This window comes from Eulemur rufifrons, chromosome 30 (genome assembly GCF_041146395.1).
Source record: "Eulemur rufifrons isolate Redbay chromosome 30, OSU_ERuf_1, whole genome shotgun sequence".
Lineage (NCBI taxonomy): Eukaryota > Metazoa > Chordata > Mammalia > Primates > Lemuridae > Eulemur > Eulemur rufifrons.
The window spans coordinates 134089504-134103089 of NC_091012.1; the positions used below are offsets into that span (position 1 = coordinate 134089504).

The following is a 13586-nucleotide window of genomic DNA, read 5'->3' on the forward strand; positions in this document are numbered from 1 at the left end:
AAGATTCATGGAGTATCTCTGGGTGTCAATTAATAGCAAATTCCAAATGAGAAAGAAGGCTTATTGCACAAACTACACATGGGTGAGCTTGCTATCAATCCCAGGTAAGATTTGAAGGATGAAATATTTGTCAGCATTAAGAGTGAGTAACACACACACACACACACACACACCATGAGAAATGGTAAATGCTGCAGACCTGGATATATGTAATTCGGTTACTATACAATACACACCTGAAACTATCAGATCTGAATGAATGTAACTGCAAAACATACAATCTGTTCAAGCATTATTAACTTCTCCAAATTATCTGTCTGGTCTCACTGTGGCCTGATGATGGTATCTCATGCTGCTTTTCATCTTAAATGTCTAATATTTCAAAAGCAAAAGCCTAGTGTTTGTTTCTCTTAAGTTGTATCTTCTAATGCTAGGTCATACCACCTTTACAACCAAGAATTCTACATGGCAATTTAACATAAGAATATTTAGACATATATTTAGTAATTCTTTTTACTCTCATTCATTCTATATACAATATGAATATGTATTACTTACAATTCAAAAGCTTCAACTCTTTGCTTCAGCTCTGCTTCTCTGCGTCTTAGCAAATCCATATCTTTCAGTAGAAGCTGCCTTTGAGCATAAATTTCTTTTGTTTCAATCTGTATAGGAAATCATTAATTTTTAGCAAGTAAGCTAAAGAAAATAAAAACAGATTTGAACTGATACACTGCTTCCTAAATTCCAGAAAACAATCAAAGTACAGACATCTAGGGTAACAGTTTCACCTTCAAGAGATTCCAATTCAAGGTATACTTTTTGCCTATTCTAGTTGCACAAAAATTTCCTCCCTTGCGTAAAAAAATTACTCCTCCAACGACTGTTAAACTATATTACCCTATATTCCTACCACCCTTTGTCTAATTATTCTACTTAGTAAAATCTCTTAGTCCCTCAATTAAAATTTTAAGTTCTTTGGCAAGAAAAATTAAGCAATATGTGCATTCAGCAATAAAACTCCCAAAGACTAGAATCCCCAGTAGTACTGGTACTGGTAGTGTGTGAATGTTCCAGTTCATGGGTCATTCTGACTGAGTGTTAGCAAGCTCATATGAACTCCTAAACAAACAGGCCATCCTTCCATGTATGTGTTCCCTTCACAAAGAGTTACCCATCACATGTCAAGCAGCACATTAGGAGCAGGATATAAAAAGGCAGACAGTCCCCATCTTTAAGGCTCTCATAATTTAGTCAGGGAGAGAGAAACAATCACACTAGAATGTGATGATTTCATCACTAAAGTATATAAATACCACATGCAGGAATGAGGCCTGAATGAGTCACTCAAGGGGAGTCAGGGAAGGCATTACCGAGGTGATATTCAAGCTGAGTCTTGAAGGACAGAATAGTTTTGAGGGAGAAAAGGGGATGGACATTCCAGGTCAAGGAATAAAGACATGATGCTTTTTATGAGGATGACAATGCTTCTTCAAAGCCTTCAGATAATCAAAGTAAATGGGGTTCTAGGCAGCCACTTATCTTGAAAATAAAGTTGTTAGTCTAATGATCAAATCATCTCAAAGATCTGTGCTTCCAGCATTTTATTCCTATAGCTGAAATGAGCCCAATTCCCAGAAATGCTACACAAAATTGTAGAGGGAGTGCACTTAGCATTAAACAACCAGGTGTTATTGAGAAGGTGGACAATAGGAGGAAGTCCTCCTACTTTCAACATCTCCTGACAGCAGTAGTTCTCGAGGTACATTGGAAATAGTGCCACAAATCCAGTCTGATTTAAGACATGCCCTTAGGAAAGGAATATGTTTTCCCAAAGGAGCCCATTCAATCCCTCCTGCCAACATGGACTCCCTGCCACCTGTCCAGTCATCTTTCTGAGTGACAAGATCAAACGGCCATGTGGATGACACTCGCACCCCTAGGATCCTCTACCCCAGGGACCTTCACCCTTGCTCACTTCTGCAGCTTCCCCCAACGGCAGCACACTGCATTTTGTTTCCAGTCTCCACTTGAAGCCTCACCCTGCAACTCTGTACTCTTGGTTCCTATTTCCACCTGCCAATCTCTTCAGACCTCCTTGATCACTGAGACTGCCACATAACCCTCCCTTTTCCCCTAGATTAGGAGCCACCTGCCCTATCCTCTGGGACCCTTCACCACCCAGCAGAGGCCCAGCATCTCCAATTAAATAGGCTGCCTTTCTCAAGGCAAATAAATTAAGCTCTGCAAAGCTGTACTCCCCAAGCACCTCTATCTTTCTGCCCTCACTGAAAGGGGCCAAAAGAGCCACAAATTACAAATCCTCCCTAGAGCTAGAACAGAAAACTTACCTACAAGCAAATGGTTTATATTCCAGGCTCCCTCCATCACCTGGGCCCTCAACACAGTCCTCTCTGCCTTAAGGAGCTATTCTTCCCTGAGCACAGAAGCTGTTCCACACCTCCGAGCCACTCCTAAAACCCACTACCTGATCCTCTAATCTGCCTGAGAAGATGGAGCTTATTTAGTGTGAATTTCTTACAATTCCGCAGTGCACGTTCACCTCCACAGTTCTTTCCTTTCCACCAGTCTCAGGAAGGAAGTCTGCGTATCCTTTCCAAGGCCCACCCTTCCATTTGCACTCTTGGCCCAGTCCCTATTGCTCCTCTAGGGCCTTGTTCCATCATTTGTCCCACCTGTTCCTGGATCTTGAGCGAACCCACTAACAGCTGCAGGAAATAGCCACTCAATAAATTATCATACCTCCCGGTGCTTTTGAAGTCTCTCAAGGGTATTCTTTTCCCGAGAAATGAGGGCTTCAGATTTTACTTGACAAGCTTTCTCAAACTCATTCCGAAACTCAGCTAATTCCTTCTCATACTTTCTTTTCTCTTCCATTTTAATTTTTGCTATTTCAGTGTCTTTAAAATACTTCAGCTGCAAATAGATACCAAAAAATTCACCAATTACTAAAGAAATAGTAACAGCTGGGCATGGTGGCTCACGCCTGTAATCCTAGCACTCTGGGAGGCTGAGGCGGGCAGATTGAGCTCAGGAGTTCGAGACCAGCCTGAGTGAGATCCCTGTCTCTACTAAAAATAGAAAGAAATTATATGGACAGGCCGGGCGCGGTGGCTCACGCCTGTAATCCTAGCACTCTGGGAGGCCGAGGTGGGCGGATCGTTTGAGCTCAGGAGTTCGAGACCAGCCTGAGCAAGAGCGAGACCCTACCTCTACTAAAAATAGAAAGAAATTATATGGACAGCTAAAAATATATATAGAAAAAATTAGCCGGGCATGGTGGCGCATGCCTGTAGTCCCAGCTACTCGGGAGGCTGAGACAGGAGGATCGCTTGAGCTCAGGAGTTTGAGGTTGCTGTGAGCTAGGCTGACGCCACGGCACTCACTCTAGCCTGGGCAACAGAGTGAGACTCTGTCTCAAAAAAAAAAAAAAAAAAAAGAAATTATATGGACAGCTAAAAATATATATATATATATAGAAAAAATTAGCCGGGCATGGTGGCACACGCCTGTAGTCCCAGCTACTCGGGAGGCTGAGGCAGGAGGATTGCTCGAGCCCAGGAGTTTGAGGTTGCTGTGAGCTAGGCTGACCCCACGGCACTCTAGCCCGGGCAACAGAGTGATACTCTGTCTCAAAAAAAAAAAAAAGAAAGAAACAGTAACAAACTTCTCTCCATGGTTAGGTTTAATATTAATGTTCTGCCCAAACATGTTACATTTAGTTTAGTTCACCTTTAGTTTTATGTCATTCACTGTACCTGTAGGATTCATTCAAAGGCACAAACAAATGACATAATTGGAAATAAAAATAACATGCACACAGTACAGTATCCCATTCTTTAATAAAGGTTCTAGATATTTCCCATATACCTAAGATTAAGACATTAGAAGACAAGCAAAAATATCACTCTTGTTAACAGCAACAAGATAAAGCTTACCTTTTGACACATTTCATCCTGAAGTTGCTGTTCTATTTCTCTCTTATATTCATTTAACTTTATTTCTAAAGACTCTAACTTGGGACGCTGAGGGTAAGCACCCGCAAACTGATCATCAATAAGCTGAAGCTTCTCAGCTATTAAAAAAATAACAGATCAAATCAGGATATATAAACATAGTCAAGTGCACAAGAGGCCAGACCTCTGAACAAAAGAAAAGAGTATACTTAAGGGAAAGCATAAGGATGTCACAGTTTAAGTCAGAAAATACTGGAGTCCCCTCCCAGTCTCTAAGTGCCAAGGCAGAGAGTTCTTTCATTGAACTTTGATTAAAATTGACTTACATGTTCAAAACAATGACTTTAAAAGAATCAAAGACCATGTGTTTCAACCTCTCCACTTTGCAGATAAAAAAGTAAATGCTCATATAGTTTAAGTAACTGCCAGAGGATTAAGCAACTACGTAACAGCACAACTGGGACTAAAGTGAGATCTACTGACTCTCTTTCATGCCAGTGCTTTTTCCACCAGGCCAATGGCCCTTGAACCAACTGCGGGTCTGACTCAATCACGTAGTAGAGTGCAAATCTGAACCCGGAATACAATCTCAGCCACATGTAATATCCACCAAAAAAGTACGTGCAAGGAAAAAAAAAATCTGGCAGAAATAGATTAAAATATTGACAGTGTTTGTCTCTGGTAGGCATTACTTCAGATATGTTTTCCCATCTATTTTTCTGTATTTCCAAATGCTCTATAATTATGCTGTCCAATACAAGACTCTCTAGCCACTTGTGGCTATTGAGTGCTTGAAATATAGCCAGTCTGCATTGAGATGTGCTCTAAGTGCAAAAAACACAACAGATTTCAAAGACTTAGTACAAAAAATAAATATAAAATATCTCATTAATATTTTTTATATTGAGCACATGTTGAAATGATATTTTGGGTGTATTGGGTTAAATAAAATATATTATTAAAACAAATTTCACTTCTTTGAACTTTTTGTGGCTATTAGAAAATTTAAAATTACATATGTGGCTCACACTATTGCACAGCACTGCTTTATAATAAGCATGTAACATGTTTCTAATGCAATTAAACTTAAAGGCCTAGTCATACAATATAGTTTTTTACAAATTATGAACATATCTTCTTACAAGTTAAAAGCACTATTACTATTTAAGAGTAAGGGCTGCTGGACACAGTGGCTCATGTCTGTAATCCTAGGACTTTGGGAGGATTGCTTGAGGCCAGGAGTTCTAGACCAGCCTGAGCAAGAGCTAGACCCCCATCTCTACAAAAAACAGAAAAATTAGCCATGCATGGTGGCACATGCCTGTAGTCCCAGCTATTCAGGAGGCTGATGCAGGAGAATCACTTGAGCCTAGGAGTTTGAGGTTGCAATGAGCTACGATGATGCCACTACACTCACTCTACCTGGGGCAACAAAGCGAGACTGTCTCAAAAAATAAAAATAAAAAAGAGTAAGGGAAGTCCAAGAAATAGGTTAAGAACATCATTTTAAATAGCTGTTTCCCATCTCTACTGAGTACAAAACTAAAGGGCAGGATGATATTGTACAAAGGCTGCATAATGCAAAAAGCTCTAGATCATAGAACGGAAAACTTGAACTCTTAGTTCAGACCCAGATTGGGTGTTTCCAAGTTGCTCTTCTGTTCTTTGTGAAATTGCTGTCAAAAAGAAAAAAAAAAAAATGCAAGTTGCTCTTCCTCTGAGGACCTTGGCTTCCTCAACTATAAAACAGAGTCATGGGCCAATGACTTCTCTAGCTCTCCAAAAGCAAATAGTCTATAATCTTCCACTTAGTGGCTGTAAAATAAAGTTAGACGAGACACCAGGAAGAATCTCCCAGTTAAAAGAGGTCAAACCCAACCAACAAAGAAGAATGTGGGCCTTTGGATCTCTGCATAATGTGACCAACATAGCCCTGGCATCCTTGAAGATAGGGAATGACACTGGAGAGCAATTCCTGGTCCCTTCTAACAACATGATTCCAGAAGAAATGAATTCCCTTGCCACCTTCAGGTTACATATCTCCAGTTCAAGGAACCACCACATGATACGGTAAATCAGGTAATTTCCTTCATTCAAAAAGAAAATAGCAGAACTGGAATTAAGAAAGAAGGATATAATTACCAAGGGAGTCTTGGCCAGGAAATGTTGAACTTGTCTGAGTTTCTGTATCACAACTCTCTTTAGCCTGATGATGTTCTGCCAACTCTTTTAAAAAATACATAAGAAAACCTAAAAAACACAATAGTCATAGTTTTGTTTCAGAACTTTCATTCCACCATTGCTCAGTCACTGCTTATATAACCTTGGTTATATAATAATATCATTTTTACATTGTATCTTTTCTTTTAAGAATAATTTGAGGAAAGGCCTTTCCAAGTATGATACAAAGCCTGGAAGGAATAAGAAGAACTATTTATCAATCTAACCACATAAAAATTAAAAACATATAGGGCATAAAATAAAACCAAATGAAAAATGATACACTGGAAAAAAATGTTTATAATAATATGGAAACACGACCAATTTTCATAATATCAAAGAGCTCTTACAAATCAGTAAAATAGAAAAATGAGGAGAGACAGGGACAGTTCACAGAAAAAAGTCAAATTTCAAATATACATGAATTTTAAAACGTTGAATAAACATAAAATCATAAATAAAGCAAATACAATAGAGAGACCATATTTTCCCTATAATATCGCTTAGATTAAAACTTTGATAATACTAAGTGTTGGCAAGGGAGTGGAGATATGGTCATGTTCATTCACTTGGGAGGGAAAGCTGTCAGCATTCATGTGTATTCAAAATGCACATGCCCTTTAACCTAGTCATTCCACTTCTATGAATAAACACAGCTAAACTTTCACAAGGGCACAAAGGGTACACACGGCACACTGACTGCCTCTAATGATAAAAAGCAAACAATAAAACAACTAAATCTCCATCCACAGGGGCTTAAATACATTCTTTAAAAATAATGTCTAAACATACTGCTATAGAAAGATATACTGGTAGATAAAAAAACTACAAAACAGCATCTATATGATCCCATTTATGACTGTGTGCATGTTACTAATAATTACAAATACACAGACTCATACTCAAACAGAAAATCTAGAAGAACAAGAAACTATTAATTCTAGTTATCAGTGGAGAGCAAGACTAGAGAACATGGGCAGAAATTACTACCTTTCTTTCACTTCATACTCTTCTGAGTAGTTAAATCATGAGCATAAATTATTTTAGAAGTTTTTGGTTTCTTGAAATGTCTAAAATTAGTTAGGTTGGCACCTTTTTTCCCCACCTCCTTCGGTGAGGGGACTAGAGTTGGATTGTTTTGTCACAGTCTGCGTTCCATCCTACACCTGACCTCCTAATTTGCATACATTAAGGTTCTTTGTGCTGTAAAGTTCTATGGCTTTTGACAAATATATAGTGCCACATATCCACCATTGCAGTACCATACAAAGTACTCTCACCACCCTAAAACATTTCCTGTGCTGCTTCACCTATTCAACCTGCCCACTCTTTCTCTCCAAATCCCTAGCAACCACTGATTTATCATCTCTATAGGTTGCCTTTTCAGAATGTCATATATATGGAATCATATAATATGTAGCCTTTTCAGACTGGCTTCTTTCATGAACAATATGCATTTAAGATTCATTTATATTTTTGCATGGCTTGATAGTTCATTCCTGTGGGATGAATAGTATTCCACTGTTCGGATGTACCAGTTTATTTATCCATTCAACCTACTGAAGGATATCTTGGTCACTTCCAATTTGTGAAAGCTGCTAAAACATTCATGTGCAAGTGTCTGTGTGGACAAAAGTTTTCAGATCAGCTGGGAGCACGACTGCTGGAACATATGGTACAACTGTTTACCTTTGTATAAGAAACTACCAAACTGTCTCCCAAAGTGGTGGCACCATTTTGAAGCCTGATCAGCAATGAATGAGAGTTCCTCTTGCTCCACAGTCTCACCAGCATTTGGTATCGTGTTTAGGATGTTAACCATTCTAACAAGTGTGTAGTAGTATCTCACTGTTGTCTTATTTGCATTTTCCTAGTGACAAATGATAAAGAGCATCTTTTCTATGCTTACCTGCCATCTGTATACCTTCTTTAGTAAGATGTCTGTGCAGATCCCTTGTCTATTTTTTAGTTGGGTAATCTTTTTAGCGCTGAGTTTTGAGAGTTCTTTGTACATTGTGGATACAAGTCCTTTATCAGATATGTGTTTTGCAAATTTTTCTCCCAGTCTGTAATTTGTGTTTTCATCCTCTTAAGAGTGTCTTAACACAGAGATGTTTTTAATTTTAATAAAGTCTAACTGATCTTTTTTTTCTTTCATGTATCATGCTTTTAGTGTTATACCTCACCACGAAACCCCAAGGTCACATAGATTTTCTCCTATGCTTTCATCTAAAAGTTTTATAGTTTTGCATTTTACATTTAGGTCTATGGTTCATTTTGAATTAGTTTTTGTATAAGGTACAAGGTCTGTGTCTAGATTCATTTTTTATTTAAGTCACAGACTAATGGCTGGCAGAAAGGTCTCAAATGTTTGCTGAAAAAGTTCTGAATGAATGAATGTCCTAGTGGGGATGGCAGCAGTGCTGGCAACAGAAGAAATCCAAGAGGGTACCAACACAAGAGGACTGTTGTATAATGCCAAAGATTATTTAAAAGACCTAAAGAGTAACTATGCATCAAAGGCAAGTTGCTAGCTTATGTTCATGCTACAAAGCCCATCGTTAAGTCTAACTAATGGTCAGGCACCCATGATAGTTATAGACTCTATGAAAGGTTATTATCAAGGTCAAAATTAAGACAATTTATCAAGTCTACATAAACACTTAATAAGAAAATACATAACACATTACTGAACAGATATCTGATTCTTTAAGAAAATATTAATACTCTACACATTGTACTTGAGGGAGACACCTAGTATACAAAGACATCTGGCCTAAAAGTTATTAGTTTGTTGGGGGTTTTTGGGCAGAAATGTTCCAAACAGTGGGTATTTTTACAAAGAGTATCTTTCAGTCTATTTGTAGGGCCCTTGATACTATCTGAGGTTATTTTTTTTTTTAGTACCTAAGAGCTAATACAAGAATGGAGATATGGGGGAAATGACCTGCATTTGTCAGAACAACAGATGAACTGTTGTTTATTTAAAAGGGAAGGTATGGTCAGCAAGGAAAATCAAATGATTTAATGCAAATTAAATTTCCTACTCTTCCCCCTAAAAATTATTAGCTTCTTACTTTTATAGGAAAAAGTACATACAAAAATGCTGTATTCTCTACAAACATGAAGGCTCCTCCTACCTTTTTGGTTTTCTTTATCAAATCGTGTAATCTGTTAAAAGAAAATATTTAACCTTTATTCAACTATTCAGTTATAATTAACAAACCAAAGCAGGTTATAAAAACTAAGCAATCCTACCAGTGATTTGTAGAGACTGGAGGAAGGGTTGATTTTAATGAGTTGCAATAGATCCTGCATAGTAAATACCTTAAAAAAAAAAAAAGGTTACTAATTAGACACATTTTTACATCCATGTTTAAATGATAAATTAGGATATGTTTCTGAATATGAATATGAGATTAAGAAACATGCTTCAGATTAAATAAAAATAAGGTAACTATGCTAATGTAAAATTGAAACTCTTTCTCATACTTGTAAATAAGTTACAATAAACATGTTGAGGTCAAAAGCATAAAGTATCTTTCCCGATCATGTAATTAACCTCCAAGTAGTTCACATCAAAAATATATGCCTAACAGAAATGGCTAATGCCTTACAGATGACACTCAAATATCTGATGAACCAATGAATAAATGAGTTCCAGAGTCTTTCAATTATAGTTCATTTTTTAATATATTCATTGTTTAAAAATGTAAATAAACTAAATTTTTACTGTCTTTACTACTACAAATGACTAAAATATTCCTAAAATATTTTTAAACAGACATTTTGAGTAAGTATATATTTTTATTATAGTATACATCATTTTCTATGTCTACCCTGAGAACATTGATATAATTTGTTTTCAATTGGTTTTCCTTTAAAGAAAGTATTCTGGAGTCCACTTGCTCAAGGCTTCTTGGGCATAGCTCCATGTAAAAAAGAAAACAACAACAAGAAAATAAATCAAAAAAAAAAAAGAAAATATTCTCCATGGCATTTTATATTAGAAACCTTTAAGCGTATCAACTGGATTAATTCCTGTTATAATAATTATATAATTGACTGTTATTCACACAATAAGCAAAATTGTGAAATGTATTAGAAAGCTAGAGAATCGTGGACCAAAACTGAATTCCTAATATTGATAAAGAAAATTTCATTCAAATACTGTACTAACATTCTTACATCCTTAATACTTTGGAATATGAAACTTTGGGATAATTTTAGATAAAATAGGGTAAAAACATAGGAATATCACCAAGAGTAAACCCTAATGTAAACTATGGACTTTGGGTGATAATGACATGTCAATGTAGGTTCATCAATTATAGCAAATGCTCCACCTTGCGAAATGTTGATATTGGGGGAAGCTATACATGTGGGGGGGGGAGTATGGGAACTCTGTACTTTTCACTCAATTTTGCTGTGAACCCAAAACTGATCTGAAGAAATGAATATTAAACACACACACACAGGAAAAGTTTGCTATATCTGCCTTTAAAATAAAGTGGGACTATCATGTTCAATGGTAATGGTGAAGAATATATAGTTAAAATAATTAGAAGAGTGGTAAAACATAAGACATGTTTTAATATTTGAGAACTTTAGATTTGTAAAAAAATCACATATTCTCACTTCTCTTACGTTATCACAAAGAGAAATACCTGAAGAGACCATAACATAGTAAAAAGAGCACATTTTGGAGATCTAGATTTACGGCCCTGCATTGCCACTTACAAATTACATGACCTTGGACAAATCACTTCACCTCTCCTCATCTGTAACACATGAAACACCTGTAGTGTGCCTAACACAGTACCAAGCTCATAGCAGACATTCAACAGAAATGGCAGAGTTTCATCAGACTACACGGATAGTAAGATCAATTCTAGCTCCAAAACATTTAGTGATTCTACCTATCACTATTTTATAAATGACTGAGATACCAAGGAATTAAGAACAATCAAATTTAGCAGCCATTTGTTATATAACAAACACATTATGTGCAGATACGATATGATAAATGAGAAATGGACCAAGCTACTCAAGGAGCACTTAACTAACAAGCAGCACAACAAGCAGAGGAAGAAACTGTCAATAGAAAAATCAAAAACAAAAAAGGAAAGACTTTACCTTTTCTTTTGCCAAACCACTTTCTGGAAAGAAAACAGAAAGTGAATATTCATAGCCACATCTTTGTAAATAATCTGCCACCAGAGAGTGAGAGGCGCCTATTAAGAGCGAGCTTCCTTCTACTGAAACAGACCGAGGTTGCTGTTCTCCGCTCAGTACAGGGTGCATCAATTCATGAATTAGCTGGTTTCTGAGCTGCGTCTAGATCAACACAAGGGGAAAAAGTTTCAGCAGGATTGTTTCACTACAGATATACACAAATTTGTCACATTCACTGGAATCTTTCATTTCCAGAATAGTTCTAGATCCATGGCCGAAAGACGAGAGAGCAGCCCAGTGGGTTCTGGAAAAATCTTTATTTCCCCAGCTTCCAAGTGAACTGGCGGTGGTTAGCCAGACCGCTTAAGGACTCTTCACTTCACTTCCCTAGAAGCCCATTTCAGCTGCTTATGATCAGGATATCAAGGACAGGAAAAAATTTCACCACTTCCTCATAACTCTGTGGATTGCTGGAGGTATAACCTAAACATTCAACAACAGGGGACTGCTATATATATTATCCATACATCCAAAAATGTGCCTGCTGCCACTAAAAATGAGGATTTCAAGAAGCTTTTAAGGGGCCAGGCGAGGTGGCTCACGCCTGTAATCCTAGCACTATGGGAGGCCGAGGTGGGAGGATCGCTTGAGCTCAGGAGTTTGACACCAGCCTGAGCAAGAGCGAGACCCCGTCTCTATTAAAAATAGAAAGAAAGTATATGGACAGCTAAAAATATATATAGAAAAAATTAGCCAGGCATGGTGGCATGCGCCTGTAGTCCAGCTATCCATGAGGCTGAGGCAGGAGGATTGCTTGAACCCAGGAGTTTGAGGTTGCAGTGAGCTATGATGATGCCACTGTACTCTACCTGGCGCGAATGAGCGAGACTCTGTCTTGGGGGAAAAAAAGAAAGAAACTTTAAAGGCAACAGGGAAATGCTCATCATTATAATTTAAATTTAAAAAGGATATACACACACATACATTATTTCACTTAATGGCTGCATTAGAGATGATTTTTCTCTTGTACACTTTATCTGTATTTTCCAGAGGAGTTTGAAGTATTTTTATGAAGCTACAAAAGCAATGAGGAAGGGGCAGAGAAAAATCTAGCTCATTCTCCTTAATTTCCCATTTTAAATGTAAAATATGTTTTTGAAATGTATACCATAATGAAAACACGTTGAGCTAATCTGACTCCTGGCAGTTAATCCAAAGTATACTAATAAATATTTGCTGCCCAAATTAAATATTCATACGTCTCAATATATCTTAAAGAAGAAATTTTACATTCCCCAAACTAGTCTACATTAACCTTAATATTTTCTATGTGGTGTCGATGTCCTTCATCCAAACTTATTACAAAAGCACTTATTAATTTAGGAACCTATAAGCCAAATTTATAAAAAAGCCTAGTCTAACTAAAATGTGTTGTTCGTTATATAAATGTCACCCACTATCTTAATGTTAGTTCAATTAATTAAACATGCTCTTTTAAGAGGACTCAAACTCAACATTTTCTCGAACATTTTCCATAGATTATTTCAAGATAAAGAGTTACATAGGGATATAAAAATGTAATTCACCAACACAATCTATATATCATACTATTATTAAAACCCAAGCCCTTAATTAATTTAAATGTGGACCACTTGTTCCAGGTTCCAGTTGTAAAAGTTATGACACAGATATGCCAAAATCTGATACCTTGAGTGTGTCCAGTATACCCCGATCCTTAAATGTCTGGTATAGCTTTCTGCGCAGGTCATCTTGACTTAACACATCGCATTTGGGGGCCATGGTGGACTGGAAGACAAAACGGTTTACAAGTTAACTGGCCGGCAGAGGGGACGTAAATTTCTGAAAACAGACCGGTGGCCTCCGGGAAAGCCCTAAGAGGCCTAGCGGGGAAAGGAGCTTTAACGAACACAAACAAGAGACTTCATTTCCAGCAGTCCCCGAGGAGGCGCAGGTGTATCTACCTGAGCCATCGTCAGGCGTCAGCTTCCTTCCGAGCCCGCCCGGCCCTCCCCACTGTGGCTCGAGTTCGAGGCCCAGCTCGGGCTGCAGGCCCAAAACGACGGGGAATCCTTGCTCTCAGAGCCCTGCCGCTGTCCCGGGGGGTCGGGAGGAACAAGGGTGCTGAACTATTTGCCTCGAACTCCGAACTAGAAACTCTGGCAAGGAAGCGCAGTTACTTTCCCCGCGGTTCAG

At 37.8% G+C, this 13586-nt stretch overlaps 1 protein-coding gene across 1 annotated transcript in view; it reads right to left on the reverse strand.

The window, feature by feature from the left end:
* OFD1 (OFD1 centriole and centriolar satellite protein) overlaps positions 1-13392 on the reverse strand; it is a 32994-nt gene extending 19602 nt beyond the window's left edge. Inside the window, exons 1-9 of the mRNA XM_069462962.1 lie at positions 13355-13392; positions 13080-13178; positions 11334-11534; positions 9456-9524; positions 9338-9368; positions 6120-6227; positions 3960-4096; positions 2764-2937; positions 559-665 (exon numbers count right to left, since the gene is read on the reverse strand). Coding sequence (XP_069319063.1) covers positions 559-665; positions 2764-2937; positions 3960-4096; positions 6120-6227; positions 9338-9368; positions 9456-9524; positions 11334-11534; positions 13080-13178; positions 13355-13363 — 935 coding nt within the window. The 5' untranslated portion in view covers positions 13364-13392. The remainder of the gene's footprint in view (positions 1-558; positions 666-2763; positions 2938-3959; positions 4097-6119; positions 6228-9337; positions 9369-9455; positions 9525-11333; positions 11535-13079; positions 13179-13354) is intronic.
* Between the last annotated feature and the right edge of the window lie 194 nt (positions 13393-13586).